Raw genomic sequence first — 22,928 nt, forward strand, 5'->3', positions numbered from 1 at the left:
AGTGTGCACATTCACTGCAGGGGTCCTTCGCCAAAAGCAGCCCCTCACTTCAGTGCAGGGACCACCTCCATCCAGAGCCATCTAAGGGAGCTGGCAGCATGTGCCACCATGAGGCTGAATATGAAGCCACAGGAGAGAAGCCAACCAGGTGGGGCTGGCGGGACAGACACAAGCACCTCTTTTAACGTGTTCAGATTTTATTTTACGGTGATTGACACACACACAGACTGGAGTTAGTAATGTGACACATGGGTTTCTCTTCAGTCCCTGGGCCTCACAGCCCAGTTTTAGCTGTGGGAGTTGGGAATGCCACCCCATCAGTACCAGGGCGACTGAGGTGGAGGGGGTGGGTTGGCATGAGAAGCAATGTTGCAGTTTAAGGCATTTCTGGCTTCGCAGCCGTCTCTGCCACCCCTGCACCCACCCCTTGGCCTTGGTCAGAAACCAGCCAGCCCCTGGTCCTTCTTGGACAAGGGTAACCACCCCTCACATCAGAAGTGAAGCGAGGGCTTGCTGTGCAGCGTCCTCAGCTGCTCTCAGGCCAGGACAGGACAGATGCCACTGTCCCAGGTAGCAAATGAAATCCATGCATAAAGAACTCTGGTTGGTGGTCAGGCCTGGACATCTGTCCTTGAGAGGGGGTGCTGGCTGCCCGGGCAAGCAGGCAATGGACGTCAACCATACCACATAGTGGTCCGCTCCCTCACGGGGTTCTTTGCGGGGCCTGAGGCATCAGGAAGGAAACAGCCATGTCCAGGTGGATGGGTGGACAGGCAGGGCCAGCTAAGGGCCAGAGCTCCCGGAGCAGGCCTAGGCCGGGCCTCTGCTCTCCAGCACCCTGGGACTGGTGGATGCAGCTTGGCGGGGGGCCACAAAGTAGCCCCAACAGTAACGTCTTTACTTAGTCACAGTATTGGCACAGAGGGCCTAGTAGGAGCCAGCCAGGTTTAAGGTTACTCCTGGTGAGGCTGGCCCACTCACGGAGCACGCGGGACAAGGAACGGCTCAGTCAGAGCTCAGCTTCCCGCTGTGCGGACATGGGCCTCGCCAGGTGCAGCATGGGTAATGTGTGTGGGGGGTCTGCTGAGAGGCCAGAGAACACAAGGGCCCAGCACAAGTGGACGCAGGGAAGCACAGCATGAGGGGCTAGGACATGGTGGCCCGGGGTGGAGGGGTGTATCCTGAGGCCGCCATCCGAGCCAAGCCCTCCATGTTGCCGCGTCACCCTTGTGAGTCCCTCGGCACCGAATTGGTCTCTGCAGCTCACCTGCCTGGACAGGAGGGACGACAGGCCAGGAGTCCCTCCAGCCAAAACACAGGCAAGAAAATCATATCAAAAAAGCAACAAGTTTACAAAAATAGAAAATAATTACAGCAGGGGGGCGGCAGGCTGTGGCGAGGCTCACGGGGCAGAACAGGGCTGAAGCTCGGGCTTGGTGACTGCGTCCTCCAGCAGGTGCAGTGGCCGCCGCCCCACCACCACGTCCCGCAGGCAGCCCACGAAGCCTGTGCCATATGCCTTCGGCAGGGCCTGGCCCACAGGCAGTTTCTCCAGGCCTCCTGCAGGATACAGGGAAGGCCACCCGGCGGTGACTCAGTGATGGGCAGGCCAGGTCACTGGCGGGCACAGTGACCCACCAGCACCTGAATGACAAGGTGAGTTACCTGGAGACTGTCAGTGCCAGGGGGTGGGGTCTGTCCATCAGAGATTCTGAGACCCTCCCGTCGTTTCCCCCCAACACACTCACCCAACCACAGGGCTCCGTCTGTGTCCAGCTGCGTAGCACCCAGTGGTGAAGAGCCAGTCACGGGGGCCTCATTGCCCACCTGAAGGGAACCTTCCCTCTGTTCCCTGGGGGTATGGGTGGGGTGAAGCCATCAGGTCTCTAGAGGGCCTACATGCCACCTCCAGCTCCTAAGCCCCAGGACCTCCACCAAGTGTCACCCCTGGCGGCCAGGACGAGGTGGCACTGATCCTAAGAAGAGTACCTGGTGGCCAGGGCAGGGGTTGTCATGTGGGTCAAGCTTTGCTGAAGGGGGCTCAGACCAATAGGACATGTCCTCAACCGGTGGGGGAGCAAGGGACTCTCTTTTCAGATCAGGGGTTCTCTGGCCCTAACTGCTGTGTCCTCGTCCCTCCCCCCATTGGCTGTGACCTCGGGTCAGGCAGCTGTCCCTTCCCACCCCCGCCTGAGCCACCAGTGACCCAGCACGCCCTGGCTGGGCAAGTCTGGGCACCTCCTGCCACTATTCTTGGTGCGCCCCAGGCTCCTTGCTGACCTGTGCGCCCTGACCCGCAGCCAGCGGTCGGTGTTGACTTGCACAGTGGAGCGCAGCACCACGGGCTGGGAGCCCAGGTCATAGGTCAGCTGCAGGTGCCCATCCACGATGGCCAGTGCAATGTAGTCAGCCCGCTCTGTGGCCTTGCCGCTCCACAGCAACAGTCCCTGCGTGGCCTCGGTGCGCAGGCTCAGCTCGAAGTGGTTGCTCTGCAGTGCTTTCTCGCTGGAGGGCAGAGAGATGGTCAGGGGCTCCCAGAGGGTGGCCGGGTACAGGGTGGACAAGGTAGGGGGCCAAGAGCCACGACTGCAGAGGCACAGGGACAGCCGATGCAACCGGTGGTGGCTGGACGGGAAGGTGGGCAGACACCAACAGTGAGATGGCCCAGACGGATGGTGGGAGGTGGGGCCAGACATAGGAGCACAGGAGCGAGGTGGACAGACAAAGGGACAGCTCAGTAGAGACAATCAAAGATGGGAAGACAGCAGGGGTTGGGGTGCCACGTGCTTACCTATGAAGGGCCCCGGAATCTGGAGCTTCGGGGCTTAGAAGCAGGAAGAGAGGGAGGTAGATGAGCAGGGGTAGACAGGCTACAGAGCAGGGTGGGGAGAGACCTGCAGCCGCCGCCCCCACGTCCACCCACCACGGAGCCATGGCAATGACACACATGCAACACACCCAGGCCAGGTGCACAGTTCAAGAGGTGAGGCCTGGGGTGGCGTGGAATGGAGACTGAGGGCTACCTGCCCAGGAGAGGGCCCTGATGTCCCCACGCACGTGTGCACGTTACATGCATGCACACATGGATGCTCGTTCGTGTACGTGTGCAGACGTGTGTGCACCGTGCCTGTGATGAGGGCAATGGCTGCAGGGGTGGATGGTGACGGCCTTCAGCATGTTTCCTGGGGGGGGTTGACACCCACTTCCAAGCTAGGAAATTGAGCCTCGTGCAGCATGAACGGCCCCCAGCCCGGGCCTCCTCCACGAGGGATGGGAGTTCCACCGGGGCCTCCTTAGGTGAGGAGCAGAGAATGGGGAGTGGCGTGAAGGTGGAGGTGGGGCCGATGTGCTACTTACACTGGGATCTCATTGGTCAGTTCGCTTGGAAACAACAAAGAGACAGAGACAGTGAGAAGGAAGGACAGAGGAGGGCAGTGGGCAGGTGCAGTGGGTGGGTGCTGGGCCTGCCCTTCCCAGCCACCAAGCAGATGTGGAGCATTTGGCGTCTCGACCTGCACAGTGTGCAGATAGGACCAGACGGACAGCAGAGGGCACCCCGGTCCCGGACGGCGCATTACCTCTCAGTCACGGCGTTGAGATACTCGATGTAGGTCCGTCCATCAAAGGCCAGTGCGTCCAGGTCCCCTGCCGACTTCTCTATCAATCCTGGAAGACAGTCAGGGTGAGGGCCGGGCCGGGGGGTGAGGTGTTCCAGCCCACATAGCTGAGGCCCTGCGCCCAAGGTGCTCACCTTTTTCACAGTGCAGCCCCCAGAAGCCCCCAGGACACACACACTCGTAGGAGGCCTCCCGAGGGAGACAGGAGGCCCCGTTGAGGCAAGGGTGGCCTGAGGCCTGGGTACAAGGGTGGTCTGCAAAGGATGAGACGTCCACTGCCTGTACTACATGCTCCTGGGTCAGCAGCTGGTGGCCTTTCAGAGAGACCTGGGGGAGGGAGGAATGGGAGCCACTCTCCAGCCTGTGTGGTCTTCCCTACTGTGACAGCCCCAGCCCCGCCCCACGTACCAGCTGGATGGCACCATCGAAGCCAGAGGACACGGTGGCTGCCCGGGCCAGCTTGCTGAAGTCAGGAGCCCCCCCCACGTAGAGCGGCTCCTTCAGGTTGAGGACGGTGTGTGGCACCTGGGGGGAAGTGCTGGGTGAGGGGCTGTAGGCAGGGACAGGTCAGTGCGCCCTGCCCAGGGACCTACCCCTCGCCCTCCAGCCTATCTAGGAGGCAGAGTTAATCACAGAGATTGCGTGATGTGGGGCTTAGTGGGGGTTGGGGGGCTACTCTAGGGCCGGCGGTGGCAGAAGACGGATGAGCAGGATGAGCAGGGAAACCGGTACCTTTCGGGATTTCTGACATCCAAACAGCGGGGTGGGGGTTGCAGAGCAAGGCCAGAGAGCAGTGGGAGCAGAGGAGACAGACAGAGGCACAGGACAGACGGAGAGAAAAGATTTCGGTGAGATCTGGTGGGGGATGGGGCTGCCACGCCTCGCAGGAGGGAGGCCCACGGCCCAGGGACACTCACTGGGGACTCCCCCAGCACACGGGGCCCGTTGCCGACGCGCATGGCACCCTTGCGGCCATTCCGCTCCAGTGACACGCTGGTCCAGGTGCCCAGGGCCACTGGCTCCTTGCTCCTGGGGAAGGAGGGAGCACCATGAGTGCCACTGCCTGCCACCCAGCGTGTGAATGATGCTGCTGCGTGTCCCCAGCCTTGCCACCCCGTCCACCCACACACGCACACCTGATGACAGCTGCCCCCTTGCCCAGGTCATAACGGAACTCCAGGTAGTGGTCACGCAGTGCCAGCGACACAAAGTCCCCCCTGCCGTCCGTCTTCTGCCCGTTGTAGAGAAGCAGGCCGCTGGGGCCCCGGGCCAGGAACACCACCTCCAGCTCCATCTTCTCCCTGGGGTCACACAGGTCAGGTGGGGAGCATCCTGACGGGGGCTGGGGGCTGCTGCCCGTCATCCACCCATTCTGTCCCACTAACCCCAGGTCCCGTTCAAAAGTGTGCAAGCCTCTGAGCTCCAGGTAGGAGAAGCCGTTGAAGTCAGCCAGGAAGGGCCGGTGATCGTTTCCTTCTGAGACTGGAGGACAAGAGAGGGGTCACATCGGCCCCTGGGGTCCCTTGCAGCCCCCTTGCTGTGAGACCAACACTAGCCTGACCCAACCCTAACCACAAGCAGAACCTAAGCCTGAATGCATGACCCTCACCCTACCTCCTGCTCTGAGAGCCCAGTAGTCCCACCTGTTTCGCAGAGACTGCCGCCTTGTCCCAGGGGGCACTCACACTTGGCCTCACCCCCAGGCAGCACGCGGCAGGGGGCTGCCCCGTGGCAGGGGTTCGGCTGACAGGGGTTCTTCTCATCAGCACAGGTTGGGCCTAGAGGGAGACAGGATGAGGTCCCAGGAGGCTTGAGCCCCCACCCAGACACACGTACCCCCCCCAGCACCCGGCCCAGGCCCCACTCTCACCGAAGCGGCCAGGCGGGCACTGACAGTGGAACATGCCAGCCTGCAGGGCCTGGCACGGGGCCCCGCCGAGGCAGGGGCTGGGCAAGCAGGGGTGGTCCCCACACTTGCTCACATTTGAGCTTCTGGTCGTGGCCGCCTGCCAGCTGCTGAGCTCCAACCGCTGGTTGTTGATGTCCAGGAGACGGACGCAGCCCCTGAGACCAGCGCTGACAGAAGTCCGCTCAAGCACCCTGCCATAGCACCGGGCCAGGGATCAGAGGCTAGAGCCATCGTCTCTCACAGTCAACTGTGACACTGGCATCGCCAATCAGCCAGGATCAGGGGTCAGAGCTTCTCCCCATCCCCCCTTTGGTGCTCACAAATAGCCAGTTCCCCAAACAGGACACCACAGGAGGTAGGCTGAGGGTCAAGGGTTGGAACTGAATGTCAGTCCAGCCTCTCTTTGGTGGTCAAACGGCAGCCTAGTCCTTGGGGATGCCACCCACAGATGGGACAGAGTCAGGATCAGGGTCAAGAGTAGGGGTTGAGGTCAGGGTCAGAACCACTGTCCACATCGTCCCTCCATCCCCTTTGTTATTCACAGGTATCTTGGGCTTCCTGGAAGCAGCCAACAAGTGTCAGAGCTCAGGACCAAGGTCAGGGGTCAGGGTTGGGGTCAGGACCTCCCCATCCCTTCCAGATGCTCACACGGAAGCCTGGTCCTCTGGGACGCCGCCCACAAAGAGGTCCGTGTCCAGGTTGAGGCCATCAGTGCCACTGGGGCTCTGGCCCAGGACAGGGGTCTCACCGTCCACTGAGAGAGTACCCCGGCGCCAGTGCCTAGACAGCTCCAGACGATGCCACCGGCCGGGCTCCACGAGCACTGTGCTGGTCAGCACTGCGGGCCCCGAACCTGTGTCAAATCTGGGGATGTAGGGGCATGGGAGCAGGCACTCAGGACAGCCAAAGCGAGCCAGGACAACTGCCCGGTCCTAAGGGTCCCCCAACACCATCCCACCCACTCTGCCCACAAGTTACACCTGGCCCGGCCCTTCCTGGCCAGGCCCAGCCCCACCCCACCCCACAGAGCTTCACCAGGCCCCACCCCCTACCTGAGTTGTACCCAGCCCTGCCCCCTCTTGGCCTTGGCCCCCCCCCCCCGCCTCACCCCCTCACCCACCTGAGCTGCACGTGGCCCCCCAGTAGCGCAAGTGCCAGGAAGTCCTTGCCCCTCGCATTGCCATTGTAGAGCAGCAGCCCATGGGGCTCTAGCGCGCGGAACTCGAGCGCCAAGCGCAGCGTGTGGTACGCGCGGAGAGTGGGGAAGGCCAGGAAGGAGTGGCCCCCAAAGGCCGGCACCGAAGGTTGCAGCGCTGTGACACAGGGAGGGACCAGCTGGAGGGGGCAGGCCCAGGCCTCAAGGGCTCTGCCCTCCAGCCTGTACCCCCACAACCCCGGCTCCCTGCCCTCACCATCCCCAGCTTGGGGGTGGGGGAGTCCAACCTGCCCCTCTCCCCAACTTCTCCCCCCTTCATCCCAGCTCCTCCTTCCCTAGGTGGCTGGGCCCCATCTGAAACCCTTGTCCCCATCAGCTTCCCTGCTCCTCTCGGGCATGGATGACCCTTACCCTTCTCACAGACCGTGCCCCCCCTGCCAGCTGGGCAGCTGCAGGTGAAGGCTGCACCTGAGTCCTGGTCCTGGCAGGTCCCCCCATGGAGGCAGGGCTGGGAGTCGCAGGGCCTCGGGAGCTGCTGGGTGCCTGGGGGCAGGGGCCAGCGTCCAGGCACACGACTGGGGGCAGTGGTTGGGGGCCGGCGTGTGGTGGGGGGAGCTGTGGTCCTGCTGATGGGCCGGCTTGTGTGAATGGGGTAGAGGGCCCGAGAGGTCACAGCGGACGAAGCCACAGTAGTGGCTCTGGCCATGGCCGCGGCAGGGGTGGCTCCTGTGGTGGCTCCCGTGAAGAAGGCAGGAAACCAGTCTGAGGGGAGGGGAACTGTCAGGCTCCCCAGGCATCAGGGCACAGGGGGGTGGGGGTGCGGGGTAGTAGTGGGGGGACAGGCCAGCGGTGGACGAGGCCAAAGTGGTGCTCACCGAAATCCATGAAGCGCACATGCTCCTGTGGTGGCCGCCTCACCCCCAGGGACCGGCGCCTGGATGCCTGGATCTGCTGGAGCAGGGCCCGGCTCACGTCGGGCGCCCTGAAGGTCGTGGCTGGGGAGGAGGAGATTCTGAGCATAGTGGAGCCCCATGCAGCCCCCCCACCTCCTGGGAGGGCAGGGTGGGCCGCTCACTGGGGTCAAAGTGCACGTCCACAATGGCCCGGACTGAATTGCCGGGCCCCAAGTCCCGCAGGCGGACACTCCAGAAGTCCTTCTTAACATCTGAGTTTCGGAAGAGGTCCTCCAGCTGTGGGCGAGGAGTGGGTGAGAGCTCTGGGGCTGCCACTGGCCTTCTCTGGGTTTGTCCTCAGAGGTAGGCAGCTGGGGGGCTGCTGCCCTCCCCACACACCACACTCACCGCACTCTCGATGCTCCTGGCCGTCTCCCCGAACAGCTCTGACTTGGGGTCGGCCATCTCGGGTGTGTAGAACAGCTCCTGACCCTCGACCCCCTCGAGCTCCAGCACACCCCGGAATGCCTTGGTGGCTGTGGGGGAGGGGGGAGTGAGGCCTTGCCTGGCACCCGCCCAGCCTCTGGGCTGGCCACTGGCATAGGCCCCAGCAACAAGCCACATGGGTGCAGACAGGTGGCAGTTAGTCAGATGGTCATGAGGTTAGTGGGCAGCCAAGGGCAGGGCTGGCATCAGTTACCAGGCAGACTCCTTGGAGCAGTGCCCCGGGCTGGCTTGCAACGGGAAAGACAGGTGAGCTGCAGGGTCCTGGGCACCCACACGTGTGCGTCAGGATGCCGAATCTCCACAATCACGCACGTGTGTGTACGAAACACCACCACACCCAGGTGCCCACCTGCTAGGCAGGCCCGCTTCCTGGGAGGAGACAGCATTCCTGGCCCGTCCAGGCCCTGCTCACGCTCCACCCAGCCCCGGCCAGCCACTCACCAGGACAGCTGGAGCCCTCGGCATCCAGCAAGGGCGTCTTGCCATCCGAGCAGCAGCCCAGCGGGGAGTTGTAGCAGGAAGCCCTCTCGATGGGTTGCCCAGGGGTCACAGCGCTGCCGCCCTCAGGGGGCTCAAGTCCTGGGGAGGTAGAGTGTGAGCCTGGCCCCAGGTGCACCCCTCCTGGGCCCTGCGGCCCACGCCCTCGGCCTGTGCTCACCCCCTGAGCCGGCCCCACTGGCCTCCATGTCCCCACTCAGCTCCTCGTCACCACTCCCATCGGCACTGCCAGATTCAGCAAAGGCAGACGTGGCCAGGCTGGCTGCTGTAGGGGGCGCCGTGGGGGGTGCAGTCAGCACGGGCCTCCGGGTGGCCCGGGGGATGCTGGCAGTGGTCCAAGGTTGTGACGAGGGGCGGGGTGTGGGCCGGTGACGGGCAGTGCTGCTGGGAGCCAGTGGGAGGGCGCTGGGCAGGGGCAGCAGTGCCTCACTCCAGTTGCTTGCTGACATGGCCACAGACACAGATGTGGGGTGGGCACCGGGAGCCACAGCCTCTGTGAGGAAAGGAGAGTCAGGGTGCGCTCAGGCCTTCCTGGTCAGTCCTGGGGGCGGGGCGGGCCTCACCCTGGCACGGGCCGAGGCTCTGGACAGAGATGTGCAGGCCTTGACGGCAGGCGATGGTCCTCAGCTGACACTCGTTGCCATAGGTGACTCCATCCGACCCACAGACCTGGGGCACAGGGCAAGGATGCTGGGGGAGCCCCTCCCCACCGTCCCCACCCTCCCCACTCTCCACGCATCTCACTTCTCACCTTAGTAGCATTGACCCCTGGACAGGTGGGTGTTGGGCACACGCAGTGGACGGAGCCAGCCTCCTCCACGCATGATGCCCCAAACTCACAGCGCATCTCAGTACAGGTCTTTGGTGCCAAGGAACCTGCGCACAGACACGGGTGACCCCACTGGCTCAGGAGGCCTGGCCCCCATGACAGCCTTGCCCCCAGCACAGGGAGCCCCCACCAGCAACAGGCCTGGCCCTTACCTGTCTCACAGCCAGCAGGGCCCAGGGCACGGCCGTCTGGACACTGCCCGCACTTGGGTCCAGCCACCCCAGGCTTACAGGAGCATAGCCCGGTCATCTGCTCACAGTCATCCCGCACGGCACCCCAGGGGTCACAGCTGCAGGCTGAGGGGACGGGGGGCGGAGGGGCACACGCTGAGGTCTGTGCCCAGTTTCCCCACCGGCCCCAGAGCCTGGCGCAGTCCTGCCAGGTGTGGGCCAGACCACGGCCTGAGTAAGGGCTTGTCAAGGTTATCACTGACAGGGTAGACAAATGGGAGTGCTTAGCTGGGGACCGACCGTGGGTTTGGTCACTCACGGGTGCAGCCACTTCGGCCATCAGTGACGATGCCACGGAAGTTCCAGAAGCCAGGCTCACAGCGGTCACACTTGAGGCCTCCTACACCCGGGCGGCAGGAGCACTGGCCTGTGGCCGGCTCACAGGTGCCACTGTAGGAGCCATGTGCGTTGCACTGGCACAAACCTGCAAGTGCAGAGCAAGACAGGGTCATTGCAGCCGCAAAGCTCTGTCCGGCAGTGGGTCAGGGTCGGGCTGAGGTACTCACTGGGGCAGCCAGCAAGGCCCACACCCTGGGCAGCAGTGATGTTATCCTGGCAGCAGCCGTACGGGGTCTGGGTGCAGTGCAGGGGAACCGCAGGTGGCACTGGGGCCAAGGTGGGGTCTGCAGAGAAGGGCGGGGTTTCAAAACCCTCCCTGGGTCTGGCCATTCCACCTCGCCTCCCCCGCCATTGCCGTCAGTCCTACTGATGCTGCAGCTCGCACTGGGGCTGGGAACCTGGGGCTCAGGTCACAGCCAAGGGTCCCACACCACATACAGCAACATGCCTGGACACGCAGGAACAGGCACACACAGAACACGTAAAGATCATGAACACGCAGCCCTGTGCAGAGCACAGCCAGAGCCACGCATGCCCAGATTAGTGTCTCTGCAAACTGGCACACACACACACACATGACGACGTGTGGTTACACACATTCACACACATTCCTCCAGAACCACACACATTCACACACACCCATGCAGACATGCATGTGCACACATGCATAAGTGCACACGCAGGCACTTGTGCACGTATGAAGGTACAATAAACGTGCCACGGACTGGATCACCACCATCTCCCCGTGGGAGGAAGTGCCCGAGGGTGGGCCTCACTGACTCACTACCGCTTCTCTGGCGCACAGTAGGTACAACGTGCACACCTGCTGACTGACAGTGACACACGAGTCCACCCAGCCTGGTGCACAGGAGGTCCACACTGCTGACAGCGACACGAGTCCGCATACTGCATATGTTCACACACATGATGCCCACAAGCCTCACACCTACGTGCACACACAGGAAACACAGGCCGCCGCACAAGGCACCTGACGCCCTGCGCCTGCTTACCTCGGCAGGCTCCCTGAGCTGCCACGTACAGCTCCACCCGTGCCTCACACCGTGCCTTCTTCAGCTCGCACTCCGTGCCATACGTGACCCCGTCTGAGCCGCACACCTGGCAGGGGAGAGGGGGTCAGTGTGGGCCATGGTCCCTTCCCCACCGCCGCCCAGAGCCAGAGGAGGGCAGGGCCTCACCGGGCTCCTCAGGACTCCCTGGCAGCTGAAATCGCACACACATGGCCCGTCCTCAGAGTCCTCGTCCCAGACGCCGCCACGCTGCAGACATAGCTCCTGCTCACACTCACTGTCCTCTCCAGACCCAGAGCCCCCTGAGCCGCACTCGGCTGTTGGAAGGGAGCCAGCTCACCAGAGGGGTCCTGGGCCAAGCTGGCGCCCAGAGGACCACACCACTCACCCCGAGCCTACCCTGCTCACAGGGCCCTGCCCGGGCCTCCTCGATTTGTGTCTGTTGCTGGCAGGCAGCCTCACGTAGCTCACATGCACTGCGGTAGGTGACACCGTCGCTGCCACACACAGGGCCAGGTGGGGGGCGCTCACACCGGGGACAGACACACTGCCCCGCCAAGCACAGTGCCCCGAAGGCACACACTGTATCTCCACAGGTGTCTAGAGGGTGGAGTCAGGCCAGGGTCAGTGGACCCCAGCTGGGGACACACGGGACCACAGCCCTCCCCCGCCCCCACAGCCCCACTCACGGCAAGGTCCAGCTGAGGCCACGTGCAGGCTGATCTGGTGTGTGCAGGCGTGGACGTGCAGCTCACACTCGCTGGCATATGTGTGCCCATCAGAGCCACACACGGGCTGGGCCAAGGCCACGCACTCAGAGGGGCATACACAGCGCCCAGTCTCAGCCTCGCACAGGGCTCCAAAGCGGCACTGCCCACAGCGGTCTGGGGAGGAGGCTCCATCACCATGGTGACTGGGACCCACCCCCCAATAAGCCCACTTGCCCACCACTGACCACAGGGTCCTCTGCGAGCCACCCGGATCTCCTGCCCAAGGGCACAGGCTGTGGCCTCCAGTTCACAAGTGCTGCCATACGTGACACCATCACTGCCACACACAGGATCGTAGATTCCTGAGCACGTCTGCTGGCACACACACTCGGCTTTTCCGTTCTTCACAGCACACACTGCCCCAAACGGGCACTGCACCCCAAGGCAGGGGGACCGAGGCTGGTCTGGGGAGAACATGGTCCCTCAGTGGCCCCACCCCCCCTAGGCTTAAGCACAAAGCCCCAGTTCCACGCAGCAGACCCCTTCCCAGGGTGGGGATGGTGGACGAAGAGTGGACCAGAAGGGCCAGACGCACAGGACACAGCAGAGAAAGGGACAGATACATGACAGACGTGCATAGGGACACAGACCCAGTGACGGCCCCAGCCCCCTGCATGAGTGTGAGGTGGGACTGCCTACAGTGAGTTGTATGAGGGCCAGGCTTGCCCAGCCCACCCAGGCCACTGACCCCTGACCACCAGCAGCCCTGGGACCCGTGCATGCGCGGGGGGCTCTCTCTCCGTGGGTAGGAAGAGTCTGCAACCCAGAGTCACACCCAGGGCTGCGTGGGGGAGGAGGTGCCTGTCCACTTGCTCTGAGGACCACAAGGCCAGGCAGCAGCGAGCCACCCCCCTGCCGCGCTGGGGGCAGACCTCGGGCTGCGGGGCTCCTGACGGCAGGCGCAGTACCTCATCCTGCCAGTAGGTCAGGCTGGAAGACACAAGAGGCGGGAGGCGAGAGGGAGGGAAGGACAGAGGAGAGGAGACAGACAGAGGGAAAGACAGACCGACTGACAGAGTTGGAGGTGGCAGGACACACAGCCCCCACCCTCTGCTGGCCAAAGCACGACGGAGACTCTGCCTCTAGGGGGACCCAGAGGGCTGCAGGGAGGCTGTGCAAGGACCCCCGCCTCTGCCTCACTTCCCCCAGGTACCCTCCTGACAGACTCCACCACCCCAGAGCCACTGACAGACAACAGCCCTGCCAGGCCTCCCCAGAGTGCCCCCAGCAGGAGCATGACTCAGGATGAAGATGGCATGTGATGACAGGTGGCAGGCACCAATGCAGGACCAGCCTGCGCCAGGCATGGACCACACACACAGTGCTCACCACACGGGCCCTGGTGCTTGGCAGGGATGGCACGCTGCTGCTGACACTCGGCCTGCTGGCGCCAGCAGTCACTGTCGTACGTGTGCCCATCGTGGGCACACACGGGTCTGTAGGCCCCGTCACAGGTGATGCGGTCACAGGAGCAGCGGGGGCGGCCTCCGCGAGACAGGCACACAGCGCTGAACCTGCACTCATCTGGGCACTGGTCTGGGGGTAGCAAGGACATCAGGCCGGAGTGCCATGCCAGCCCCAACCCTGGGACATGGGCACAGGGGGCGGTGAGGGGGGACCAGAGAGGCTGCAGGGCAGGGTGGGCACAGGCAGGGTGGAGCCTGCCCCCAGGAGCCGCGTACCTGTAGGCTGACACCGGCCAGAGCGCAGCTTCTGGACAAGAAGGCCGCGGGCAGCCCCTGTGCGGCTCATGATACAGTCGTTGTCGTAGGTGACCCCATCGTCCCCGCACACGGGCGCCTGCCGGGGACTGCAGCTGTCTGGCCCGAGGAGCATCTCCGGGCGCCGAGTGCGCGGGTTCACGCGGCACAGGCGGCTCGGGTCACTGAGGGCGCCTTTACAGGGATCTGGAGGGCGAGAAGGCGGAGGTCTGGGCCCGCTCGCGAACAGAGGTCACGCTGTGTGCACGGGGCAGAGCTCACCACAAGGGCCTTCGAACTTCTTGAAGATGTTCTCCTGGCGGGAGCAGGCGCGGCGCAGCAGCTGGCACTCGCTGGGATAGTCGGCGCCGTCGCTGCCGCACACCGGGCCCTGGGGGGCGCCCCGGCAGCTCGCAGGACACAGGCACGTGGCTGTCTGTCCGTCCGCTGAGGGAGCGCAGGTGCTGCCGAAGCTGCAGGTCACGTTGGAGCAGGGGTCCCGGGACCCTGTGGGCGGGGCGGGCAGCGGGGAGCGGGTCACCCGAGCCGCCCCCCACGCGCTGCCGGCCCCGCCCCGCCGGCCGCAGCACTCACCGCAGGGCCCGCGGCGGAGCAGGCGGATGCGCCGCTGCTGGCTGCACTGCGCCCGCAGCAGCTCGCACTCGTTGCTGTAGGTGGAGGCGTCCGAGCCGCACACGGGCGCCACCACGCGGGGGCAGGCGCGCTTCCTGCACACGCAGGCGGCTCGGCCCGGGTCGTGGGCGCTGGGCTCGCACACGGCGCCGAAGCCACACAGCATCCCTCGGCACGCTGCGGGGGACGGGGAGGGGCCTGAGCGCACGGCCATCCGCGCGCGCCCGGTCCAGACGTGGCGTGCGCCCGGTCCGTTCGTGGAACTCCCGTCGCGGCCCCGGACACACGCTCCGCTCCCGCGGCTCACGGGCTGGCCCTGCCCACCGCGGGGCCCCGCCAGCCCCGCCTTTCCCCGTGATGGAAGCGTCTCTGCCCTCGGGCCCCTCGCCCTGAACGAGATGAGCTGGGGCTTTAAGGAAACACGCTGAAGGCGGCTATGGAAGGAGCTGGGCTCCCGGCAGTTCACGGGGAACCCTGCGGAAGGACTCCGTGGTTCCAAGTGCTTTTCCAATAAATCTATGGTGCCAACTTCCCTTTTCCTTGTCTTAAATACCCTCCATCTTGGCACGAAGGCCAGAATGTGGCCGTGGCTTGCCATGTCTGCATGCACTGGGTTGCAACCCTTTTCCCCTGAAAAAATTCTTTTTGGTGATGAAATACCTAGTCAATATTTTTAAAATGACAACCCCAACGGTGGGGGGACATCTCCTGACCCCTCTCACTGGAACCCCCCCATAGATCACAGGTCATTCTAAGTCACAGGTCATCGCTGCCTCAGTTTTGCTTAGGGGCCCAGTCCCACATGACAATCAAAGGCCCTCACCTCACAGGTGAGCTCCCCTGCCCAGCCCCGGCCCCACAGTGTCCACCACCACTCCTGATCCCTGTCACTTCCCCATGGACCAGCTTCCCTGCCTTCCTGGGAAGGCTTGAGATTACACAGCTGGGGCGCGGGGAAGGGGGGAAGCCTGGGCCCCACCCTCTGGCTCAGGCCAGGAACCCAGTGTCCCCACCCCATTTTCCCACATCTTAACCTCTACTTCCCTGGAAGCCACCCACCCCTCGGGCCTGTCCCCAAGTGCACCCTGCTTCTGCCCACCCTCACTTTCCACACCCTCAAGCCACCCTCACCCCCGCCATCCCCAGCCCACACTCCATGTGGCTCTCCCTCTTCTGAGACTCCTGGTTTCCGTCCCTCCCAGGCCTCCCCAGACTTGCTGGCATCTCTCCCTGGGCCTCTTGGGCACCCACACCCCTCATCCTCCTCACGTCGGTCAATGTCCTCACTGCCTCACACTCACTGTCACCTCTTCGAGGAGACCCAGCACAGGGCTCCGCAGGCCTGTCATTTCTTTCATTAAATATTTTAGTTCTTAACTTTGCAGCTGAGAGCTGCATGTGTCCAGCACACGACCTATCACTGAATCTGCATCAGCCCTGAGGGACCGCGGTTCCACTGAGTGCAGGAATGAAGATGGGAAGCTGTCAAGGAGAGCCCCTCCTGGGTTCAGGGTCAGGGAGGGGGCAGGCTGACTTTTCAGGACCCCGCCCAGGACTGCATGCTCACGGGTGGGCGGGCCCATTATTGGCTACTGCTGTCCGGATCTAATAAATGTTTAATTGGGTCCAATTATCATTAATAAGTTATGGGGGCTGGGGCCAGCTCCCCCCCATCACCTTCCAGGAAGACTCAGGAAGTGGGGTGGAAGGAAGCACCCTCCATTCTGAGGAGGGCAGGGAGCACAGAGAGCTAGCTGTTACCGTGGCAACAACCCACCCCAGGCTCCTAAGTGTCTGCCTGGGTGTCTCGCCCCCATCCCCACCACACGGAGGCTGACTGAGCAAGAGCCTAGGACCAGCATGGACACCAAGCCTGAAGTCACTACAAACCACCTATGCTCCCCTGTCGCCACCATAGCCCTGTGCTCCCTCATCAGATCCTGCCTGGGGCTCTGCGTTCGGCGGCCATGCCTCAGTCATGTCTTTCTGTGGAAGCGGACAATGAGGCCTAGCCATACGTGACACCATCCACGCCCCAGTTCCACGCAGCGTGTAGCTCGCAGGGCTCGTGGGCTAAGTAGGCCACCGTCTGCCAACTCTTGCAGGGTTCACGGCACGTAGCTCTGTGGTGTCAGCTCCCATGAAATACCCTTACCTCAGCCGCCCCTCTGCCCTGGCTCTGAGCAAACTCCCACCGTGCCCACTGTGATCCCCCTTCTCTTTTGTCTTCCTCCGTCTCCCTTCTCTCCCTCGCACATTTGGCCCTCTCGCACCAAGGTCCCCAAACCACTAGCAATTGCTGATGTCTAGCCTGCTGTTCCTTCTGGCTTCAACTGGACCAAGATCTTTCCCAGGGTCATGAACCCCATGGCCAAGGAGCTGGTCACCTCATTGTACCTTAGGCTCCTTGGCCAGCTGCTGCATCTATGCCCTTGGGCTCAGGCCTCTCTCCCTCTGGTCACTTTGGTCCAGCCAGACCCCGGCCAAGGTCCCAACCCTTTAGCCAAGGACACCTACTCCTGGATGACCAGCATGTCCCCCACCCGACAAGACCTGCTCGTTCCTCCACAGCCCAGGAATCTGCTTTGTCCCTCAAGACAGAGACCTGGGGAGGAACGTGACGAGCAAAGCTGGGCACTGGGGTGGGTGTGTGACAATAGCCTGGAAAGCAAGGGGCCGGGGCAGGAGACCACAGGCCTCAGAGACAGGTGCCTTGGGACTAGCAACTAAACTAGAGGTGGCTGAGGGCTGAGGAGGGGCCAGGGTGCCTCTGGGGGCCCTCAATCTGAGGCCCCAGCACTGACTCCCACCCAGAGTGACAGTTCCTGAGGGGCAGTGTCCCAGCTCCCAGGGCAGCTGTGGCACTTGGTGATTTCATTCAGGCAAAGCTGAGGTTTGGAGCACAATGGGCCTGTCCCCTGTCCAGGCTGAAACAGCTTCTTCCAGGCCACGCTCAGGCTCAGGCTGTTAGGCAAGGTGAGGGCTGCTCCATTCACACCACTGCTCCCCCACAGGATGAGGGGACCATAAACACTCAAAATGAGTTTCCTGATTAGACATGCAATGCACATTAGCAGAGACCGCATGCAGACAGGTGCAATCGCACACATACACATGTACACATGTGCAGGCACAGCTCACTGTAACAGCCACGCCCTGTGTGCTAGGCATACCTGTTAGCTCTTGGTCATCATGCAAACTGCCCCTCGTAAGTGCAGCTGTGCTGTGGGCCCGACGGGGCACCTCTGGGGCCCTGCCATGCCTGCCCCAGCTCGACCTCCTGCAGAAGCCTCCCCCAGCCACTCAGCTTCCCAGTCGCGCTCCCCACATGCCCAAGGCCCCTCACAATGTGCGATGCTGGAGGCGGCAGTGGCTTTTTATAGCCACCACTGGAGCGGGTATATTTAACTCCCCTCTAGCTTTCGGGTGGGTTGGTGGATGCAGTGGACACCCCGAGCTCTGTCAGTGGCCACAAATGTGTGGTGTGTGTGTGCCTGGAAGGGATGACAATAGCCCTGGCGTGTAGCTGTCCCCGTGTGCAATGGGATTGGAGTATGGATATGGAGCCCTCTGGGGAGGGTCAGTGTTTGTATGAAGGAAAGGGGACACAGCGCCTGTCAGGCTTCAGGAGAGGAGGCTAAGGACGGTGGGTGAGGGAAGAATGTCCTCCCACTGAGACCAATCTGTAAATCCAGATGGCCCCAGGCCTCTTGCCCACAGCCGGTGGGAGACATAGTCTCCCACCCAGTGCAGACCTGCCTCCTCCCATGGCCCAGCTCAAGTACGGACAGCCCTCTATACATGACTATGTGAGCCTGGGCACACACCCACCCAGCAGGAGCCTAGGTATTGAGAGCAAACCTGGGACCGCCCCCTCCCCCCCCCCCCGAAGAGACCCCAGGCTGCCCCAATAGCACTAACAGTTCCCTCTTCCTCTTTCACATTAGCTTGTTCACACACCAGCAGGCCCTCAGGGAGGCTGGACTCCACTCACACAGAGGGTCAACAAGGCCAGCCCCAGTCTGCTCAATCCCAGGGACAGGCCCTCCAATCCCTCCTTGGACAGCTGCCATAGGTCCTGCTGAGACCCCCACCCCTTTGCACACATTGTCTGACCCACCTCACAACTTGTGGGATCCAGGACTTACTCCCAATTTTGCGGCCAAGGAGGCTGAAGCCCAGAGAAATCAGGGCCATACTCGTATGCAATGGCTGGCAGCCAGGACACTGCCAGGCCCAGGGACTCCAGACCCCATGCTCCCTCTGCTATCCACCGCCGTGGACTCCCCAGAAAGGAAGCCAGGCTCCCTCATCCAGCCTCCTCCCTGCTCTAGACACACCTAACGTGTGGTGTACACAACCCAAAAATGGTCCCTGACTCTCCAGAGTGCCACTGCCCCTCCAGGCACAAATTCCCAAGCTCAGCCTGTCACCGATGCCTGCACTCACCATCCAGAGGTGTTGGGGGCGCTGGCGTGAAGTGAGTCCCAGGTTTGTCTGGAAAAAAAAAATCAACAAGTTAGGCCCCTCTGAGCATGTCCTTCCATAGCCTGTCCCTTTGCCCAGCCTGGAGGGGTCACCCCTGCCTGACCACATCCCTTCTCCAGCCCCACCCTGAGCCCTGAGGACGGGCAGAGGCCTGGGGATAAAAAAAGGCACAGGCCTTTGCTTTTCTCTGCCCCTCCAGCTGCACTGTCATAGCCTGACACCTGTCAGGTGAGGCCCCAGTGGCAGGTGTGGGCAGCCACCCATTTCCCTAGAAGAGCCCAGTCCCCAACCCTGTCCAAGTCCCCACTCCCAGCAAAAGTTGTTTCTGCAGCTCAGGACGAGGGCTAGCCTCCCCTGAGCCCATGGACAGGCTTCCAGGGGCCCAGAGAATGGCCAATCATGTCCCCAAAAGTTGCGGGTGGCTCATCTGAGCTGCATCCCAGCTCATGGCCTCTCTGTGACCCTGCCTGTCCCCCAATGCTTGGCAGCTGAAGTAGGGGGAGCTCAGCCAGCAGAGGCAGGGGCACTTGGGCCTGGCCCAGGGTGGCCACGCCCGCAGCCACGTACAGTTGTTGAGGAAGAGCAGTACAGCGAAGCCCAGCGTGGATGTGGCCAGCAGGATCAGGCAGACGTTGCAGGGTATCATGAAATATCGCACCAGCAGGGAGACCCCACGCTGCTGCTGGGGGTCCCGCTCCAGCAGCAGTGGAGGCATGGCCCCAGGCTCCTCAGCCTCCACTCTCTCAGGGTGTGGGGTCCTCACCGGGTGCCCTTAGGCCTCTCGGGGCTACTCCCCTCATTCTGGAATCCTGAGACAGCTGACCACAGCTATGTTCTCAAAGTTCAGCTGCAGTCACAGGCAGTGGGTGCCAGGCCCCCTCCATAACCTCCAGGCTCATGCTGGGAGGTGTGCAGAATTCTCAGGAGCAGAAATCCTAAATGTGGGCTCAAAGGGAGGCGGAGCAGGAACTGAGGGCCAGCGGCCACTCCCGCTGTCCACAACCTGTCCAGGCGTCCCGGCTTGGGCCCCTGGCGCCCACAGCTCTCTGCAGGGCTCTGGCGAGCTCAGTCTTCCTGGAGCCGCTGGGAGCTCCGCAGCCCGGCTACCCTGGAGAGGCCGGTCCGAGGGGACCAGCGGCGGGGCGAGCGCGCGGAGGGTCCCGGCTGCTCCAGTCCCTGGCAGAGGCGGGGGCGGCGATGGCAGCTGGAGCAGCGCGCGCGTCAGACGGGAGAGAATAAAGAGCCGGCCGGGGAGGCGCCGCGCCTCGGCTTCGGGCTCCGGCTCCCGCCTCCGGCAGCAGCGCCGGCTCCCCTCGCCCTCTCCCGGGCTGAGGCGGTGAGTGAGGGGCGAGGGGCGCCGCGGAGGGCGGGCGGGGAGCAGAGACAAAGGAAGACGCCTCCAGGGACCCCGGCCGTCCGCGGGGAGTCGCGGTTCGCGGCGCAGGAGGGATCGCGCGGATGGGGACAGAGGGCGGCGGCACAGAAGGGAACGCAGGGCAGGAGCGGGCAGCGGCGGAGTCTGGGGGCGCTGGGGAGTGGGCGGGAGGTGGGACCGGGGGCTGGGAAAGGCGCCGGGGCTCGGGCAGGGGCGGTGAGCGGACAGTGGGAGCTGCGGCTGGACAGGAGGCAGGTGCCGGGGGGCAGTGCTGGGGTGGAGGGCTGAGGGGGCGGGGCCAGGGACTGGCAGGGGTAGGAGCTGGGCTGCAGCGGGGCCCCCCGCCCCCACCCGGATGGGCTGCGCGGTGCGTGACGCTTGGTTTGGGTCCCCGCAGCAGGGCTCGGGCCTGCACGAGGGACCCGGTCCTGGCGGCTGTCTGCGTGTCACCGCGTGCGCCTGTGCGTGCCTTCGCTTCTGCTGGCCCCACCCTGGCAGTGTGTGAGTGTGTGTGTGTGTGTGAGGGGGGGTCCCAGCTACATACACACAAGTGCTAAGTGTGCAGAGTCAAATACTGAAGGTGGGGGTGGCACGATGAGCCCACCCCTCCCCAAGAATGCACAGCAACACCTCAAACCCCCCAACTCTCTTCCCGGCGGTGGCGGTGAGAGGAACACGCAAATGCGTTCCACGTAAATAAGTGTTATGCAAATAGTCGCAGGACTCCCGGCGTGGTCCCCCAGCCTGGAGCGCCCCCCAGAGGCCGCCACAGGAACCTCGGGTCGTGACGTCACAGCAGGGCCGGGGCGTGGGCAGAACGCTCCACATCCGCCCCGAGGACACCCCTTCCCCAGCCCTACTCGGGACGGTCAGGTCCACAGCTCCCTTTGGGGGTGCCCTGTCCCGTCCCTCCCTCTGCGGTAAGGGTACCGTAAGTGACCATCTCTATAACCAATACATTCCCTCCACCGCCTGCAGTCCTGTAGGAGGGACCCCTAAGTGGTCCCCTCCATCCTGGAGCTGGTCACAGGCCCTGCACCCCCTTCGAGGATCTCCACCACCTGCCCCTCCTAGAGTCCGCCATCGCTTTCTGGGGAGGGAGAAAGGTAGCACAGCCTTCAGGTCATGAGGGACCCTTGTCTCACGGGGGTCAGTTCCCTCCAATAGCTGCTGACCAACTTCCCACACCAGATGAACAAACGTTAATTGCACCTCCCTCCACCACACCCCCACACTCAGTCACACATTCACACACCCTGAACTCAGGCCTGGGGATGGGTATTTGTGTTTGTCAGCAGGTCCCCTTTCAGCCAAACTGCTATTGCCATGGCCACCAGTGCGACCCCCGGTCACTCTTAGGCCTAATCTTGGCCCACCTTAGGAAAGCACTGTGCACACCCACCTCCCTGGAGCCCTGCTCCCCCCCAGATCTGGGGTTCTTCTGCCCTGGCCCAGACCCTTCCTGGAGCCACCCCAACTCTGCCCATTGGTAGTGGGCATCAACCCTAGGGCATCAACAGCCATCTCTGTGCCTCAATTGAACCCTCCCCAAGGTCCACCCTACCAGGTATCCAGCTGCCTCACAAACATAGCCCTGGTCACTCTCTCCTGGTCAGGTGGGCTCCTCCACACACACACACCCAACCTTCCAGAGCCTGGCAGCCACCTGCCAGCCAGCGCCCAGTTCTGCCAGGCCCATCTCCCTTGACTCTTTTCAGTCCCTCGGCCATGCATACTAGTGCCACATCCCACACAGGGTCAGCCCTCCCATCAGGGTCCCCCATCACCCACATCCGAGGTCTTCAATCCTCTTGGAGCCCTAGAACCTGAAGTTTTAATGAAACCTTGCAAGAGAAGCCAATAAACAAAATGGTACCCCCACCCCACGCAACGATGGACCCAGAGAAGCAATCCATCAAACCACCTGGAGACACTGGCCCCTGGCTGCCTCACCCTCTTCTCAGGGGAGCCTCCCATCCCCCTCAGCTCAATGGACCTTGGCACTGCCCACACCACACTGATAGTGCCTGTGGCTCCCGGGGCACCGCCCTGGACTGGGAGCAACCAGGGCAGGGTCTGACTTTTTATCTCAGGGCCTGGCTTGACAGAGCCCAGACGGTTTTCACTTTCCCATTTACTCCTCACTGCAGCCCCCCAAGACTACAACTGCGTCCCTTGGTTCAGAGAGGGCCCCTCCGACATTACCAGGGGTGAAAGCCCAGGTGTGCCCGGTGCCTACTGACACACACATACACACAGTCTGCTGCTGCCACTGCAACGGAGGAACGTCACGGGGGTGGGGCGCTCTGCAGGAACCAGGGTGTGGGAAGGGTAAGTCTAGGGATCAGTGGAGTCACGAGTAGGGTCTGGCAGGGGAGGCCTCTTCCACGGAGAGACCCCAGGATCTGCCCATAAGTGGGCTGGCCTTCAGATGCTCACGTGGTGGGGTGCCTGGCCAACCCAGCCAATACTGGGGCGGGGCTTAGGGCCTGCACGCAGGGCCTGGAAGGGGAACCGGCCAGCGGCCTGGTCCCTCCCAGCTCCAGTATGAGTGGGAGCCCCCCACAGGGGCTGGCCGCCTTCAGGGAGACAAAGGGCCATTGAGGCCCCAGACCCAGCCTCCAGGAGGGGAACTCAGGCTACCAGAGCTATTTTGGGATCATCCGACTCAAAATCATTCAGCCCTGACCAGCCCAGGCAGGCTTATGCCCTAGGAACGGACAGAGGATACTGTGTGAATGAACAGAGGATACCAGGAATTAGCCCCCTGGTCTCTGGGCTTACACACATCACCATGCAACTGCACACACGTGTACACACATTCGGTCCTCCAGGTGTCACGCCAGCAGACACGCACGTGCACCCACTCACTCAAATTTGCACAGTTACTGGGTGTCACACACACAGCTGTTTGCATACACACTGGGCATCTCACACACTCATCTTCATGCAACAC

General features: G+C 63.0%; 1 protein-coding gene across 12 annotated transcripts in view; it reads right to left on the minus strand.

Annotated features, from left to right (window-relative positions):
• Window positions 1–179: 179 nt before the first annotated feature.
• AGRN (agrin) overlaps window positions 180–22,928 on the minus strand; it is a gene marked incomplete at its 5' end in the record, with an annotated part of 33,499 nt that continues 10,750 nt past the window's right edge. The window contains 38 exons of one of the 12 annotated variants that reach the window (XM_081056981.1): window positions 180–1,271; window positions 1,374–1,560; window positions 1,749–1,852; window positions 2,281–2,505; window positions 2,792–2,824; window positions 3,358–3,381; window positions 3,579–3,666; window positions 3,752–3,944; window positions 4,026–4,142; window positions 4,350–4,361; window positions 4,535–4,646; window positions 4,754–4,918; window positions 5,003–5,099; window positions 5,261–5,395; window positions 5,488–5,717; window positions 6,175–6,390; window positions 6,647–6,839; window positions 7,094–7,444; window positions 7,558–7,677; window positions 7,758–7,872; window positions 7,984–8,111; window positions 8,524–8,661; window positions 8,741–9,073; window positions 9,144–9,249; window positions 9,332–9,456; window positions 9,562–9,705; window positions 9,899–10,063; window positions 10,146–10,262; window positions 10,989–11,094; window positions 11,175–11,323; window positions 11,406–11,606; window positions 11,696–11,890; window positions 11,962–12,180; window positions 13,106–13,312; window positions 13,459–13,683; window positions 13,759–13,983; window positions 14,071–14,286; window positions 18,559–18,606. In XM_081056981.1, coding sequence (XP_080913107.1) covers window positions 1,403–1,560; window positions 1,749–1,852; window positions 2,281–2,505; window positions 2,792–2,824; window positions 3,358–3,381; window positions 3,579–3,666; window positions 3,752–3,944; window positions 4,026–4,142; window positions 4,350–4,361; window positions 4,535–4,646; window positions 4,754–4,918; window positions 5,003–5,099; window positions 5,261–5,395; window positions 5,488–5,717; window positions 6,175–6,390; window positions 6,647–6,839; window positions 7,094–7,444; window positions 7,558–7,677; window positions 7,758–7,872; window positions 7,984–8,111; window positions 8,524–8,661; window positions 8,741–9,073; window positions 9,144–9,249; window positions 9,332–9,456; window positions 9,562–9,705; window positions 9,899–10,063; window positions 10,146–10,262; window positions 10,989–11,094; window positions 11,175–11,323; window positions 11,406–11,606; window positions 11,696–11,890; window positions 11,962–12,180; window positions 13,106–13,312; window positions 13,459–13,683; window positions 13,759–13,983; window positions 14,071–14,286; window positions 18,559–18,606 — 5,735 coding nt within the window. In that variant the 3' untranslated portion in view covers window positions 180–1,271; window positions 1,374–1,402. Of the gene's footprint in view, window positions 1,561–1,748; window positions 1,853–2,280; window positions 2,506–2,791; window positions 2,825–3,357; window positions 3,382–3,578; window positions 3,667–3,751; window positions 3,945–4,025; window positions 4,143–4,349; window positions 4,362–4,534; window positions 4,647–4,753; window positions 4,919–5,002; window positions 5,100–5,260; window positions 5,396–5,487; window positions 5,718–6,174; window positions 6,391–6,646; window positions 6,840–7,093; window positions 7,445–7,557; window positions 7,678–7,757; window positions 7,873–7,983; window positions 8,112–8,523; window positions 8,662–8,740; window positions 9,074–9,143; window positions 9,250–9,331; window positions 9,457–9,561; window positions 9,706–9,898; window positions 10,064–10,145; window positions 10,263–10,988; window positions 11,095–11,174; window positions 11,324–11,405; window positions 11,607–11,695; window positions 11,891–11,961; window positions 12,181–13,105; window positions 13,313–13,458; window positions 13,684–13,758; window positions 13,984–14,070; window positions 14,287–18,558; window positions 18,607–19,164; window positions 19,323–22,928 lie in introns of those variants that run through there. The other 11 variants (XM_081056983.1, XM_081056992.1, XM_081056982.1 and 8 more) reach the window with 11 other exon arrangements.

The sequence above is a fragment of the Rhinolophus hipposideros genome (genome assembly GCF_964194185.1).
Source record: "Rhinolophus hipposideros genome assembly, chromosome: 8".
NCBI classification, from domain to species: Eukaryota; Metazoa; Chordata; class Mammalia; order Chiroptera; family Rhinolophidae; genus Rhinolophus; species Rhinolophus hipposideros.